The sequence below is a fragment of the Tenrec ecaudatus genome, chromosome 1 (assembly GCF_050624435.1).
Source record: "Tenrec ecaudatus isolate mTenEca1 chromosome 1, mTenEca1.hap1, whole genome shotgun sequence".
Lineage (NCBI taxonomy): Eukaryota > Metazoa > Chordata > Mammalia > Afrosoricida > Tenrecidae > Tenrec > Tenrec ecaudatus.
This window is the reverse complement of record NC_134530.1, coordinates 55,726,602-55,742,693: the sequence shown is the minus strand read 5'-3', so window position 1 is coordinate 55,742,693 and position 16,092 is coordinate 55,726,602. Positions and strand designations below refer to the sequence as shown.

The window sequence follows — 16,092 nt, the reverse complement described above, 5'->3', positions numbered from 1 at the left end:
GATGTGGCCATCTGCTTCCATAAACCCGGACAGCCTTGAGAGCCCTATCAGGTGTTCCCCTCTAGGCTGTGGGGCCCCAAGAAGCTGACCGGACTCGCCAGCAAGGGAGCTGTTTGGGGCTGATAGCACCTCTGATTGATTGACATCTGTAATGCTTTCCATCACACTGGTGGCCCACGTGGCAATTAGGGCAAAGTGAGGCCCAGACTTCAGTCTCCTCCCTCCCTTTCTTGCTTCTCAGCTCAATCCCAACCTGCTTAACACACCCAGTGACGCTGCTCCAACGCTATTTGCGGGGTTACTCTTCGGTGCCCAGGAGTGGATTTTGACTGACAGCGACCCCACGTGACGGAGCAGAACTGCCCCTTTGCGTCTTCTTGGCTGCAGTCTCTGCAGGCACAGATTGCTCGCTGCTTCTATGAAGTGCCAGGTAGCGGGTTTAAACTCTTGACCTTTCAGTTACCGGCAAGGGCTGGTATCCCAGGGCTGCTTAGGCATCATGTCATAATGCGTTCTAATTCTTGGCTTGTTCACGTGTATCAATTCTATCAACATTGTCTTGTCTGACAGCTCACAATACATTCTTTCTCTCTCCCTCAAGGCAATACTTTGCTTCCCCTAAAATATTGTCCTATTTACTTATTGAACATTCCTTTCTGAATCCGTGGACTATGCAAATGTGGTGTGTTTGTGGCCCTCCAAAAGGACTGGATAGCTTGCTAAAGATGTAAATAAGGGGCCTGGCACTCTTGTGAGATAGGACTATGCAAATAAGGGGTCTGTCACTCTACTAGGGCATGCGTTAGTTTTGCCCTCACGCTAGGTTTAAAAGGAGCCACCTCAGAAGCAGCAAGAGGGGATCTTGCTACCATCAAGAAGAGAAGAGCCAGGAGTGGCACCTGCCCTGCAGACCCCAAGATCCCTGTGCTGAACACCCTCGATCCAGGAAACTGAGAGCCGTGACGCTAGAGACGCCAGAGACACGGCAACAAAGCAGTGGAAACAGGAGCAACCGAATGCGACAGAGCGGAGAACTTCTCAGTCCACAAAGAGAGAAAGCTGAATGTCTTGGGCGAGATACTTGCTGGCTAAGTGAGTGGCCTCCGGAACTTTAAATAGAGGACTAGGGAGATACGTTTGCTAACCCATGCAGGCAGAGCTGCATACCTTCAAACTGAGGCTTCCTGGGGGAGTGGGCGCTGAGTCTGCTCACTGGATTTGCCCAAGCAGGGAAAAGGACAGGGAGCCCTGTGGCTCAGAGGTCAAGGATCAGACAAGTGTGTCTGTGGACATGACTGAGAAGAGGCACTCCTCACCGAAGCACTGTATCCTGAGCATTTCCAATGCTGAATTGCAACCTGTTAGCTTCCCTAACAAACCCCACAATCATGAGTATTGTCTGTGAGTTCCGTGTGGCCACTGCAACAGATGAGCAAACCTAGCAGGGACACAGAGAGGGCCTTGAGAGGAATGGTTGACGTCAGAATTGAGAGAAGGCCGGCGTGTCGGGGCCTCCACTTCATAGGAATTGGCTTTGGGCTGTGGCAGGTACTGATTCTCCCTGCCCCACCCAGCCGGCTTGTGAAGTGACAAGAAGTCAGACACCACCTCCACACCTTTTCGCAGTCTCCAAGTCACTAACTAGCAGGGCCCTGGTGGACAGATTACGAAACCTCTCTGAGTGCCCAGACTTAATTGCTTCATCTGAAAAATGAGAGTAAAAATAGGACTTGCATCTAGCTAGAGATGAGAGAACATATCCACAGGGCTTAACATGGTGCGTACTGCATATTATCCTGGCTCTGATTCATAAGGACCCTATTAGACATGCTAGAACTGGCCTGTAGAATGGGCAAAGCTGCAGGCCCTTCTAGAAGCAGACTACCACATCTTTCTCTGGAGAAGTGGGCAAACCTGAACCAAACTCAGTCCACTCGAGTCCCTGCTGACTCAGAGCCACTTCTATAGGGCAGGGTAGAACTGCCCTGCGGGGGTCTGAGACTCTGTTTACAGTACGGGAAAGCCCCATCTTTCTTCTGAGGAGTGGCTGGTGGTTTTGAACTGCTGACCTTGTGGTTAGCAGCCAAATGAGTGGCAGGTGGACTTAAATAGCCAGCCTTCCCCTACCCCAACAGGTACGCTGAGGTCTTAACCTCCAGACCCTGTGAAATGTGGCTTTTTTGGAAATCGTTGCTAGCTGTCCTCAAATCCGCCCCTGTCTCACATGGCGACCTCATACCAAGTGGAATGAAATACCTGGTCCTGGGCTGCCCCCGATGGTTGGGGATCAGACCATTGTGACTCATGGGCTTTTCCGAAGCAGCTTGCCAGGCCTTTCTTCCTGGTCTTAGTCTCAAAGCTCCACTGAAATCTGCTCGGCATCATAGCAACACCTGAGTCTGCCTTGACAGAGGGTGGTGGCTGCTTTGGGTCAATGTACCTCAGGGGTCCCATATGGGGGCAGGGGCACAGCCAGTGAACCCCCAATGCCTCAGTTTGGAAGCAGCATCTCTGAACACGTTGTGAGTCAGGTTAGCATGAAGTCACAACGGCGAGTGAGCGGTGTCTGTAGAGGAGAAGACACAGCGAGAAGGCAGCCTTATGCAGACGGCCGCGGGCAGAGATTGGAACGCCAGTGTCACCAGAAGTCGGCAAAGGTCCTCCCTCGGCTAGCTCTCAGCGCAAACCAGCACAGCCAGCACTCCTGTTCTAGCTGCAGATCTGAGCTGCGACCGGCCCTATTCCCAGGAGCTCCCAGGCTGTTCTTGAGTCAGCCCCAACTCACTGTGACCTTATAGGAGGGGGCCTCAGAACCTTCGTGGAAAATGGCTGTGACCTTTTCTTTGATCTCGCTTCCCTTGAACTTCTCAAAGGCCTCTCGTGTGGAACAGAAGGGAACACAGCCCGGCGACATGCCAGCCTGACGCGCAGTGTTCTGTCTGAGCCCATGGCTGCAGCCACTGTGTCAACCCGTCTCACGGAGGGAAAGTCTCCTTATTCTACACCGGAGACCCTCTGCTTCCCAGGGCAGTGAATACAGAGCCGGGGTTCTCAACCTCCCTCACGCCACGACCCTCTCAGACCGTTCCTCGGGTGGTGGTGACCCCAACCGTAACATGATTTTCATTGCTACTTCATCACTGTAAGCTTGCTACTGTTGTTGTGAATTGGGCGACCCTGTGAAAGGGTCGTTCGACCCCCAAAGGGATCTGGACTCACAGGTTGAGAACCACAGACATGGAGCGTAAACAATTTTCAGGTGACAAGGCTTGATCGTCTTCATTTCCCACCATGATTTTTGCCACGTCCTTGGAAAAGCTTTCCAACTTTCAGATACTTCTGTGAAAAGGAGCGTTTACGCCTTCGATGGAAAGCTGACATCCCTATAGATAGCATCGCACACAGCCCTTCCTGGGGGTTAAGAGAGATCAGTGCACACCCCGGTGACACACGGCCACGATGGGGAACCTGCGCCGTGAGAGAGCGCTCTGGGCTGAACCCTCCGCGTGAGTTGGAAGACGTGGCTTCCTACTGACAAAGCTTCATGGATGTGACTGAACTGCGCACACGAATACCTTTGAAATGTCACATGTGTCGCCACCTGGACAAGTCCCCGCCACTGAAAAGAAAAGACGACAAATGGGAAGGAGGCTGCTACCTTTAGATTTGGGAGAAGGATGACATGGCCCCTAGGAAAATTTTTTGAAAACTTTGAATCTTTGTGGTTGGTCTATGATGAACTTTTACCCAAAGGATTCGACCTTTGTCTCTGATTCTTGAGAAATCACCTCTAAACTTCTGGAATTTCCACGGTGACTAAAGCCTCGTTGAGCGTCTCCTGGACAGGGGCTGACCAAGGCGGAAACACCCAGAGATCTCGGTGGCAGTGGTCGGCTGTTGCTGCTTGCGGGGGGGAGGGGGGGTTGCGGGGGCGGGAAGCAGTTGCAGGTTGAGTTCAGTGGATCATGGCTACCGAGCGAGACACTAGTGCAGACTCGGGCCTGGATGTCCCATGGGCTTCCTGGTGGGCGAGACATGTGGGAGGTATGGAGTCCTTTGGGACACTTCACATTGGGAACCCTCCCAGACCTGGCTCTATGTGTGTCTTGAGTCGTATTCTTTTTCCAATAATAAAGCTAAAATGGTAAAAAAAGAAAAAAATCCATGCCCCCTTCCCTGGTGTCCTAGGAGCCCTGGTGGAGCCGCGGTTCCTTGCTGGGCTTCGATCCGAAAGGCCAGCAGGACGGAACCAGTGGTCTCTCCGTGGGAGGGAGACAGGGCTTCCTACTCCCGTGCAGAGTTGGTTTCGAGAGCTCACAGGGGCCGTTCCGTGCTGGCCTCTGGAGTTGGTATAACTGGGAATCGACTTATGGGTAGAGAGTTTGTTTGTTTGTCTTCGTTTGGGCTTTCCTAGGGTTAGGCCTTTGAGCTAATGTAGGCACAGAAGGCGGCGGCCTGTCGACCCGGCCCTGCCCTCTGAGACAGAGGTGGGTCACTCCACTTTGACAGGAAGCTGAAGATCTGTCATCAGCTCCATATGTCGTGTTTGTGACTCACAACTACACGGGCAGCAAAAGCGCGTCCTCCTTTCCAGGAAGTAGCTTCTCAACTCATCACCCTCACCCACCTACCAAGCTGATCTTTACTGGACACCGCTAAAGGGTGAGGTAGATTTCCCTGTGCTGGCAGGCAAAGAGGTCCGAGACGCAGCATGGCAAGCCGCCGCAGAGCAGAATGTCGAGCGTGCGCCCATTTGCATTCATATGTGTACAAATAGGGATTTTTGTCCACCAGGTTTTTGGCCGAGCTTTCAGTTGCATGATGTCATGTAATTCTCAATATATTCCCGGTGAAGTAAGTGTCATGCTCAAACCTATCTTCTGGATTCGAAAGCTGAGGCGCTAAGAGAGCCAAGGCCTCAGGACAAATAGCATGCGGTGAACCTTCGAGATCAGCTGGCACCGGAGACTAGGCCTGTAACAGTGTGCTCTTCAGAAGCTGTGCACAGAAACATCTAGAAGAACACACGCTAAATTGTTCACAACGAGCACATCCCAGAGTGGATTGGAGGCGTCTCTATTCTAGTTCTTTTTCTGTTTGTTTGCTTCTGGATACTCACTGTACTACTTGAATTTCTAACAATAGACACAGACTGATCACTGGGGGGAGGGAGGATGAAAGACCACAAAACCACGACCAACTCAAAAACTCAAGAGCAACGATCCTGTGAGGAAGATCAGCGGTGCCGTGTCCTCCCTCTCCTCCGCTCACGGGACAGGTGAGCGAGGAAAAACGGCCAAAGGTGTTTGAGAAACACTGGCTGAAACCAATGGATCACGCAGTGGGAGTCTTAGCAAGCGAATGTTGGCTGTGAACTGAGACAGTTTGCAGCTGATGCCATGTGGGTTTGCTTCCAGGGGCCTCTTGGAACTATGCTCTTGGAACAGGCTCTGGAGATGCCGTCCGCGTGCCTCCAACCCAGCCCCGGGTTGGTTAGCAGCCGTCATATCCATGGACGTGATCCTGGGCTCAGCTTCCCCCACCCCACCCAGCTCCCCCTAAGAAATGCTTTCAATCACGTGAGTTTGCCCTCGAGTCTTGGACTTTGGAGCGCGGCTGCTCTGTTAGGCTGTGTGTGTGATGTCCAAGCATGGAATGTGAAGAAGAGACTATGGAGGTGTCAAAGTCAGGATAAGCGGGTTCCTCTTGATAAATGGAGCTCGGGTTTTGATGCTGGCTTTTACTCGGGGTGTGTTTTTCACTGTGAACTGTTTGCTAGGGAGCATGGAGCCATGCTGCTTTTATTTGTCCAGCACATGGGACCTTACATTAGGCTAACCTAGTGTGTCCTAACCTCATAAACTTTCAGTGCCTTATCAGGAGAAACCGTCCCTGGAGAACTGCTTGAATGGATAACAATAGGCACAAGCTATTGCCTGATAAAGTAGAGGACAGGGAAAAACAGGAAGACCCTCCAGCAGGCGAGTGGACAGACTGGTGACAGCAATGCGCTCAAACCTACCAATGACCGTGAGGCTGCTGTACACAGGGTGGGTTGCTATGCCTCAGAAGGGCACCTAACAACCACCACCTCCACTCGTTCATTTTGTTTCTCTTTTTATCTCATCTTCGTCTTCCAGTTCTAATTTCTGCGCTCCCTACTATTGGACTTTGTGCTGATCCCCCAGATTCTTTTTTTTCCTCAGGGGTGGGGAGAAGGTGGAGGGTGGACAGTTAAGTATGAAAGAGAAACTGGTCCAACACGTGATTGAGGGGGAGAAGGGGATGGGTGTCTCTGTGGAGACACCTGAGTGTGTGTTTGGGTTTCTTACAGCCGTGTGTGTGCGTGTGCGCGCGCTCTCCTCTGAGGCAGGCTCCATGGCTGAGCCCAGAATCCAGCCCGCCTGCGTTCCCACCCCCCTCTACACAGGAAACAAGTTGATATGCAAAGTTGCACCACAGAGGTGGTTCGCTAGCCCCACAAGGTGCTGAGTGGAAGTAATTCTGGGCGAGGACAGCCCTCCTCGGGCACACTGCTGGAGAATATCTAACTTCCATGAAGCACCCCCTCTGTCACCAGTCCTCCCTCGGGTCCACGGCCATCGTTGGCATTTCTTCAATTCCCCACAAGCACACCGAGAGGAGGGCGACACCGTGGCCTCTTTATAGACAACTAAACGCACGTTCAGCCCACGTTGATGGCAGAGCCAGACGGGTACTTGGTCTACCTGCCTCGCCACACCACACCCCTGGGCTCCAATCTCATGGCCTGGACTTTTGTCCTTCTCAGAACTGCCTGGACTCCTCCAAAAAGCCTTCTAGATCGCCCTACCGGAAGTCCTCCCTCCTCCTCCCTCTCTAGGCTTGGAGAAGCCTCTATTCCCACGGCCTTTGTGAGGGACCCCAGTGGTGGCCTCACCAGCAGTGGGCTGACAGGAGGGACCTGTTGGCCACCCAGGGTGTGGTGGGCACCCCCGATGGATGCACAGGGTGAACCAGCATGTCCCCTGCTGGCCCGGACAGGAAAGGCTGGGATGTGCTGACGAGGTGGAAATTGTTGGGCCAACAAAACCTCCCGCGGCAGAGGGTAACCTGGAATGCCTGGCTGGGCTGGGGACGCCCCGGGAAACTGAAAGTGCAGAGCTCAGAAATTAGGGTGCCTTCCTTCCTGGGCCGCCGCCTTTCTCGGGTTTGAAGCAGGAATCTGCAGGATTCCGCCTGGCCGGGTAGGGGCTGAAGAGAGAGGGCGGGCGGGCAGGAAGAGAATATGACACTAGTGTCCTGGACACAAGGGAAGGAATGGCAATGGTCCAGGCGGAAGGGCTGCAGTTCCTTGCCCAGAACCAACTGCTCCTGTCAGGAAGGAAAGCAGTTTGTCTGCTCTGCTCTTTCTCCCAGGCCCTGAGACCCCTCTGGCTTCTCAAAGTTAGGCCCATGTTTCTGCCCCGGAGACTCCATCGCAGATGATCGCTACATCCGGTCTAGCCAGGAGCCTGGCCCCTCTCTCAAGCAGCGCTGGTCAGTGGGTGCTAAAACCACTTCTCACGTGTCCATCTCTCCAGAGGTCTGGTGACTAGGTCTGTCCCAGAAACCAGAATGAACCCTGGGTCCCCTGACTCAAATCTGTGTGGCGTTCTGCTCCACGGAGGGCAGGCGGGGGTCACAGGGCAGGCTTCTGCTGTGTTCTAGCCCTGGCTCGGCCACTGCCTTGGGGCTGCAGGAAGGGGGGCTTAGCCAGCTCTGGGCTGTCGCACCAGGGACGGACGGGGCTTGGGGATTTTGGACGGCGTTTTTAACAGCCCACCATCCCTGCGCTAGACATGCCAAGAACCTGGCGCCCGACGTGACCCGAGATAAGAGGCACCAACTAGGTAGGTAAGAAGTGGTTCCGACAGACTCCATGCTTGCTGCTTGACACCAACGAGGTTTCGCTGAGGCCCAGCCAGCCTGGTGCCGGGCTACAGCCCTCGACTGTCAAGTAGCCGAGCAGAGCCCCTAGAGCAGCGGTTCTCAACCTTCCTCATGCCGCCGCCCTTTCATACAGTTCCCCATGTTTGGGGACCCCCAACCATAAAATTATTATTTTTTTCTTTCCTGCTTTCATAAAATTATTTTTGTTGCTACTTCATCACTGTCATTTTGCTCTGCTGTGAATCGGGTGGCCCCTGTGAAAGGGTGGTTTGACTCCAAAGGGGTGACGACCCACAGGTTGAGAACTGCTGCCCTGGTCCCTTATCCCCAGTGCTCCTTACCTGCCCAGCCCGGGAGCCCTCGGGTCCCATTCACATGATCTTCCTGGCCCAGCCTGGTTGCCCAGACCCAGTCTCAGCTCCCTTCACAGTCGTAGCTAACGCCTGTCTCCCCGCGCCCACGTCCCACCCTAACTTCCTGCCTCCTCCCAAGGGCTTCTCAGCCAACCCGGCCCCAGCAGCCCAACCACAAGCCTTCAGCACCCCAAATTTCCTGCTACTGTAGCCCCCCACCCTGGGCCCTGGGGGTCCCCATACACCTCCAGGGGCAGGCCTATTCATCCAGAGGGTGGATCTGTGGAGGATGAAGGTTGAAGGGTGGATGTTTGCTGAGACCTCCCGCCCTCACCCCACAGGGTGCACCTGGGCAAGAGAGTCAGGGAGCAAGCAAGCGCCCACTCTGCCTACAGTAAAAGGTGTGTGGCACCCCGGGGTGCCGCCTGAGCGGGTATTTGTTACTCTCAAGGTCAAGGTCAACATGACTGCAGCGGCACACTCAGGGCATGACAGAGGGTCGGCTAACAGAATCCGCAACAACAGCCTGCTTCAGAAGCAGCCAGGACACGTTTATCTTTCCGAAGGCAGAGAAACAGCCCCGGCTGTAGGCAGAGGGCAAACCCAAATCCACGGTCATCTGTGGATTCTGACCCACGCAGACCGTGTGTGTCAGAGGCCTGGGCTCCAGGGGTTACAGACGCGACCACCAGACCGACTGTGCCGCCGAGGAGCCTTTGGGTGGATGCAAGCCGAGCAGCTGAGCCCGTGAACCATCCGAACCACTCGGTGCCCTTGAGCTGATTCCAACTCGTAGTCACCCTCTAGGACAGGGTGGCCCTGCCCCTGAGGCTTTCTGCGACTGAGACTCTCTCGGGCAGCAGAAAGCCCCATCTCCTCCCCAAGGGCAGGGCAGCCCCGGCTAATTTTAATTAAACAGGGAGCCACAGACGCCCCTGGTAGAGGCAGGGCCTGGTGCTGGCTCCTGCATCAGGAAGAAGACAGAGCAGCAGCTCCTGCCCAGCACGGGGGCAGCCGGCAGCCCGGCAGGACTTTCTGTTACAGGCAGAGGAGGGTGGCAGCCATCAGAGGCCGAGGGCCAGGCCACCGATGACCTGAGCAATTCCAGTGGGCCTTTGTCAAACCCAAGGGTTGGGCCTTGACCCTAGCCAGAGGAGAGTGTAAATGCGTCATGGCCTGAGCCTCAGGTCTGCTCAGGGAGGGGGAGGGGAGCCCGCAGAGTATTGTTGGGGTTTATGAGATGGCAGCGGTGTGTACCTCAGCTGCAGAAAGTGGGGGGAGACAGGAAATGGGTGGGGGAGAGGAAGCCTGAGTTGGAAAGTCAGACAAAGAGGTTAACGCAGAAACAAAAGCTGAGAGGCACAAAGTAAGAGGCTTCCCAAGGAGCCCAGAACCCAGAGCCCCGGGCACTAGGCACGAGGCCTGCTGCGGGCAGGAGACTGCGCCAACCTTGCTGTGTGGTCCTGAGCACGTCAGTGCCTCTCTGGGCCTCAGCCCCGCAGTAATAACACGTGAAAGCAGTGGCCAGCAGTGGAGCGTTGGAGTCATTGAGGGCTGCCCGTTCTTTAGGGGAGCCCTGCCTGATCACTGCGGAGGGGGTAGCACCTCCACATTGGAGGTGAACAGACGCCTTTGAGGCCCCTAGGACCTCAGCTCAACGTGAGGGCTAGCAGACATAAGTCAGGAGACAGGGGCTTTGAATGCAGGTCTCCCAGCTCTGGCAAAGGGCCCTGGGTGGGGCCCTGCTTAAGAACCGACCGCTAACCACCAAGTCGGCAGTTCAAGCCCACCAGCTGCTCGGAAGGAGAAAACTCGGCAGTGTGCATCTGTAAAGACTGCCCCCGGGGCAGTTCTCCTCTGAGCTGCAGAGTGCGAGTCAGGTGCTCACAGAAAGGTCAAACCTTCTGCCAGAGAGCGATGAGGAGGTTACTCCCAGAGAGAGTTACAATCCAAAAAACAAAACAAACAAGATTTACAATCTTGGAAACACCAAGGGACACTTCTATTCTGCTCCACAGGGTCTCTGTGAGTCTAGACCCAGGGGCCGGGCTTCTGTGGGGCAGAAAAGAACTGCTCCGTAGGGGTCTTGACACCAGCCTGACCTCTTTATGGAGCTGACCGCAGAGGGGCAGATGGGTCTGAGCTGGACCGGCGCTTAACCCACTGTGCCACCAGGGCCGTTTTACACTCTGCAGTCTTCCAATTTTATCAGCTGGGGGCGATTGAGGATTTTAAATTCCTTTTCAATATTCTGATCTTGGTAGGAGCGAGAGAGCTGGAGCCTTGCTTGGTGAGTGGGGAGGGGGGTGTCATTGGACCACTTCTCCACCCAGCCCCAGGTGGCTTCCTCGCCTATGGGGGGGCACTCATTGGTCCAGTTTTGACCATGGGAGTCCACAGAGCACGGTAGAGACCATGAGGGTAAGCAGAGAGGGTGTTTATTGAGGAGCCTAGGGTAAGGTGACCATATTTTAACATTGGTAAAATGGACACCCTCCTTCCCCAGCTGGGGACCAGGAAGGAACAGGATGCTGGGGCTTAAGCACTGCTCAGAATTTCTGAGGGCTGAGTCTCACCACCCGGACCTTCCCCACCCCCACCAGGTGCTGAGGCCTCTGGGGCACCCCTTCACACCCTGCTGGGGAAGAAGAGGCAGTGGGTGGCCCCAGGGAGCGCCTCGGGTGCCTCTCAGCAGAGGGTGAAGCGCCGGGAGCTGATGTTCATGCGGGTGAGGCCAAGGTGCCGTAGCGGTGAGGCCAGGCCCAGGCCAGTGCCTGGCTCCAGCTCCAGCCCCAGTTCGGCCTCGTCCAGCAGCTCCTGGTGCAGGTGACAGGCCTGGTCCACCTTCAGCCGGTGCAGCTGGGCCCGCAGCCGCAGTAGCTGCCCCGCAAGTTGCCGGTCCTGAGCCTGCATCTCCCTCTGCAGCCAAGAGAGGGCGTGAGCCTGGGTCCGACCAGTCGGTCCTCACCTGGTTTAGCCATTGGTCCCCTCCTGTCAACAACTCTCAGCAGGGAGTGGCGTCTCTGAGCTCCTGCTGCACCCGAGGGGGGGGGGGGTTCCCACACTGAATGAAGGAGCTTTGATTAAATACATGCAGATGTCCAGGACCCCACCCTGCAGCAGCTAAGCAGGTCTCCAAGACAGATTCTGATGTCACGAGTGGTGTACGTTGGACGGAGGGTCACCTCCTCAGGTTTCTACCCACAGCGTGGCCAGTGCCTCCTTCTATCACCATAGCGTTAGGGGCAGAGCAATGTCCACTTCTAACTGGTGCCCCTGCAAGGACATCGGCCCACTCTGTCCAGCCCATGAGCTTCAGAAGCACAGGATTCTTTTGCAGTAAAGCCCTTCCACCCAACACTGGGCAAACTCCAGCCTGGCTCCTCAGGCCCGGGCCGGGACACAGTCACAGAGTGGACAACTCGGAGTAGGGTCCATTCTCACCCCCTTCCCTCCCTGCACCCCTGGTCTTGGGCTCTAAGCAGGACTGGCCCGAATCCCCCCAGCAGAGGTGCACACCCACCATACTCACCAGCTGCTGACGGAGCCACTCAAGGGCTGAGTGCATTGAGTCGAAGCCGCAGATGGCTCCAGGCCCCCCGGGCCCAGGTCTGGCGCGGGCTCTGTGCCAGGCCTGGCTCTGGACGCGGGCCGTCCACTCCAGGTAAGAAGGGCGCCGGGTCTGCAGCTGCAGCTTGGCAGTCAGTGCCTTCACAGAGTCCAGGCTCGCCTCCTCCTCCTCCTCCTCTTCTTCCTCCTCTTCGCCCACTGCCTGGAATTTTAGTGGCCCCAGGGACATGGTGGGGTGGGCAGGATGACAGGGTCGGGGTGCTGCTTTGGGGTTATGGGGCGAGGTGGCAGAAGCCAAGGGTGCAAAGAGGGGCTGGTGAGCATGTAGTAGTGAAGGTTCAAGGTGAGTCTGGGAGTCTGTGTGTACCAGGGTGGTAGGCAGATGGGCGCAGGACACGGAATGTGCACGGGCTGGAATTTTCCTGGACTGCTAAACCCAGGGAGCCACGTGATATGCCCATCCGGCTTGGGGGCAGGAGGAATCCTGCTCCTCTGGCCCCTTGGACAAATTTTATTGTCTTTGCCCAGAAGGAGACACCCAGTTTCCAGAAAGGAAGTTGCTCCGGGATAAGAAATGCATCATCCGCACCAAAGTCTTGGCCTTCCTCCCAAGCCCCAAGTCAGGGAGCTGGAAAAGGAGGAGGCTGTCATCCCCACCAGTCACTGGCCCTGCAACCAAGGAGTTGTGTCCAGAGCTTGGGGACCAGGAAACCTGGTTTCTGGTGCTCGGTGGGTGGCACCTGGGGCAAGCCACTAACCCACTTTCCGGGGTTCAGTTGGAGTCGATCATTGCTTTCAAACGACACTCCCGGGGGCCGCAGGGTCCCATGGAAAGCTGTCCAAGGAGAGAGAAAGGCAAAGTCATGGGCAGGTGCTTAGCTCCCTCCCAAGATTCAACTCAAGCAGTTCCTTTTTAAAAAAATCATTTTAGCTCTACCAGCGGGGATCGACGACGACGTGATGTCGCACCGGAAGTTCTCGGCGCCCCGGCACGGATTTCTGGGCTTCCTGCCTCGGAAGCGCAGCAGCCAGCACGGCGGGAAGGTGAAGAGCTTCCCCAAGGATGACGCCTCCAAGCCGGTCCACCTGACGGCCTTCCTGGGCTACAAGGCCGGCATGACCCACATAGTGCACGAGGTCGACAGGCCAGGCTCCAAGGTGAACAAGAAGGAAGTGGTGGAGGCCGTGACCATCATGGAGACCCCTCCCATGGTGGTGGTGGGCATCGTGGGCTATGTGGAGACACCTCGCGGCCTCCGGACCTTCAAGACGGTCTTTGCGGAACACATCAGTGACGACGAGTGCAAGTGGCGGTTCTACAATAACTGGCACTAGTCGAAGAAGAAGGCTTTCACCAAGTACTGCAAGAAGTGGCAGGATGACGAGGATAAGCAGCAGCTCGAGAAAGACTTTAGCAGCATGAAGAAGTCCTGCCCGGTCATCCGCGTCATCGCCCACACCCAGACGCGCCTGCTCCCCCTGCACCAGGAGAAGGCGCACCTGACGGAGATGCAGGTGAACGGGGGCTCCGTGGCTGAGAAGCTGGACTGGGCCCGAGAGAAGCTGGTGCCAGTGAACCAGGTGTTCCGGCAGGACGAAATGATCGACGTCACTGGGGTGACCAAGAGCAAAGGCTACAAAGGGGTCACCAGTCGTTGGCACACCAAGAAGCTGCCCCGAAAGACCCACTGAGGGTTGCGCAAGGTGGCTTGTATCGGGGCCTGGCATCCCGCCCGCGTGGCCTTCTCGATGGCCCGCGCTGGGCAGAAAGGCTACCACCACTGCACAGGGATCAACAAGAAGATCTATAAGATTGGCCAGGGCTACCTCGTCAAGGACGGCAAGCTTATCAAGAACAACGCCTCCACCGACTACGATCTCTCTGACAAGAGCATCAACCCCCTGGGCGACTTTGTCCACTACGGGGAAGTGATCAATGACTTTGTCATGCTGAAGGGCTGCATGGTGGGCACCAAGAAGCGAGTGCTCACTCTGCGCAAGTCCCTGCTGGTGCAGACCAAGCGCCGTGCCCTGGAGAAGATCGACCTCAAGTTCATCGACACCACCTCCAAGTTTGGCCATGGCTGTTTCCAGACCGTGGAAGAGAAAAAAGCTTTCATGAGACCACTCAAGAAAGACCAGATTGCCAAAGAGGAAGGCGCATAACAGATGGTATAGCTTGTGGGATCAGAATAAAGACTTCTTTTCCAGTGGGAAAAAAATCATTTTATTGGGGGCTCGTATAACTATTATCACAATTCATCCATCCATGTGTCACCCTTTTAAAGTTTATATTGAAACAAAAAATGCACACACACCCAAAACGTCTGGAGGCAGCGATGCCAACAGACACGTGGGCACCAATCATCACTGCCCACAGAACCATCAAGGGGCGGAAGCAACCCCAGTGCCCACCAGCTGATGACTGGAGGCACACATCCTGGTGGACACGTACCATGCAGAGGGACGGACGGGGTCTGCGCACTGCAGTGCGGCTGCACTTTGTAAACAGGATCCTGAACGGAGGCAGTCAGTCACAAAAGGACAAGTGTCCAGAAACCAAAGGTGATTCATGGTTCCAGGGACGCCAGGGGACAGGAAGGAGGAGTTCCTGCGGAGGGACTATTGAATTTATATTCATGGTGGTAGAAAGCTTTGGGAAGAAGGTGGGGAGCACGGCTACACACTGGAAGAATGTAACCCAGTTCATGTACACTAACTGTCCATGCAGCAGTTGTGCAGATGGCATGTCTTCCTCTGTATATGTTCACCACCATAAAGCAAATGTACCCACACTGTAAGTATACAGTGGCTGGATTCTCCCAAACTGAACACAGCTGTGTAACCAGCATCCAGATCAAGCGACAAGAGTAGGACTGGCACCCAGGATGACTCCCTATACTTCTGGACCATCATTGTCCCCGTAAAGGTCACTACTACCTGGATCTCTGACAATATGGATCAGTTTTGCTTGCATCTTTTCCCGTGGGTCTCAAATCAGGGCGCTGCTAGAGAGCTGGTCAAAATGGAGTACGAAGCCCCAGCCCCAGCCCGAGTGTCTGACTCACTATATTGGATGGGAACTGATCCTGTTGCTTTCTAACAAATTCCTAGGTCCTGGTGATGCTGCTGGTCTATCTGCCACTTACAGGAAGGAGCTTCAGCAGCTTTGCGGCGGGTTAAGAACTGGGCTGCTCACAGGGCTGCTGGCTCCAACCCACCAGCCATTCCGGGGAGAAAGACGAGGCAGTCTGCTTCCATCGCGCTCCCACTTCAGGAGGCCCGGAGCAGGTCTTCCCTGGCGTTGGTGGCTGCGGAGGTGGAACTGACCCGGCAGCTGGGGGTTTTGTACTCTTGTGCGTCTGGTTTCTTTTGTGCAGCATTTCTAATCTTATGTTTATAAGATGGGGGTCCACCTATGATTTCAGATTTTCATTTGAAAGAAGGTTTTGCAAAGACAAAAACAAAACAAAGACCCCTAGAAACCTAGTGGACCAGAAGGCTCTTTGACGGCCAGAGTAATAAACGTCCAGTCATGTGGACATCAGTGCTTAAGAAACAAAAGATCAGTTGAATGGATGGATGGATGGATGGATGGATGGATGGATGAATGGATAGATGGAAAAATGGATGGATGGATGGATGGAAGAATGGATGGATGGATGGATGGATGGATGGATGGACGGAAGGATAGATGGATGGAAAAATGGATGGATAGATGGATGGATGGACGGAAGGATAGATGGATGGAAAAATGGATGGATAGAAGAATGGATGGATGGAAGAATAGATGGGTAGATGGATGGACAGAAGGATAGATGGATGGATGAATGGATGGGAGGATGGATGGATGGATGGATGAATGGATGGATGGATGGGAGGATGGATGGATGGGTTGGATGGATGGATGGATGGATGGATGGATGGATGGATGGGCGAATCCTCCGTCATTTCAGTACCTCCTTCTGTAACGTGACAACTTTAGTGTATCACTTGCCAGACTGAAACTTCTGCCACCAGAATCTCCATCAGTCATCCCTGAGTTCCCAGCCACACAAGGAACCCAGTTCAGCATACAGGCATACGTATCTGAGGAAGGGGGCTTCTGGAGGTTGGGTACTGTCACAGTGGTCTTCACAGAGGGCACCCTCAGGCAAAAACATCCAGCTGTGGAGGGGTGGGTGCTTGCATTTAAGGTGGATGAAGGGATTTTTTTTCCCTACTCAAACCTCCGAGGTATGGGAGGAAATAAATAGTT

At 54.9% G+C, this 16,092-nt stretch overlaps 1 protein-coding gene and 1 pseudogene across 1 annotated transcript; one reads left to right on the top strand and one right to left on the bottom strand.

Annotated features, from left to right (window-relative positions):
* Positions 1-10,952: 10,952 nt before the first annotated feature.
* On the bottom strand, positions 10,953-12,063 carry FAM167B (family with sequence similarity 167 member B). Its single transcript, XM_075538942.1, has 2 exons — positions 11,797-12,063; positions 10,953-11,183 (listed from the first exon to the last, which is right to left on the bottom strand). The coding sequence occupies exons 1-2, from the start codon at positions 12,061-12,063 to the stop codon at positions 10,953-10,955; spliced, it is 498 nt and encodes a 165-aa protein (XP_075395057.1).
* Positions 12,064-12,790: 727 nt separating this feature from the next.
* On the top strand, positions 12,791-14,000 carry LOC142434223 (large ribosomal subunit protein uL3 pseudogene; annotated as a pseudogene).
* The last annotated feature ends 2,092 nt before the right edge of the window (positions 14,001-16,092 follow it).

Bases quoted from the DNA above. Each gene is read 5' to 3' on its own strand.
- FAM167B (XM_075538942.1), bottom strand. From the start codon at position 12,063: ATGTCCCTGGGGCCACTAAAATTCCAGGCAGTGGGCGAAGAGGAGGAA. The intron at 11,184-11,796 runs GTGAGTATGGTG...TCTTGGCTGCAG, and splicing joins AGTGGCTCCGTCAGCAGCTG to AGGGAGATGCAGGCTCAGGA.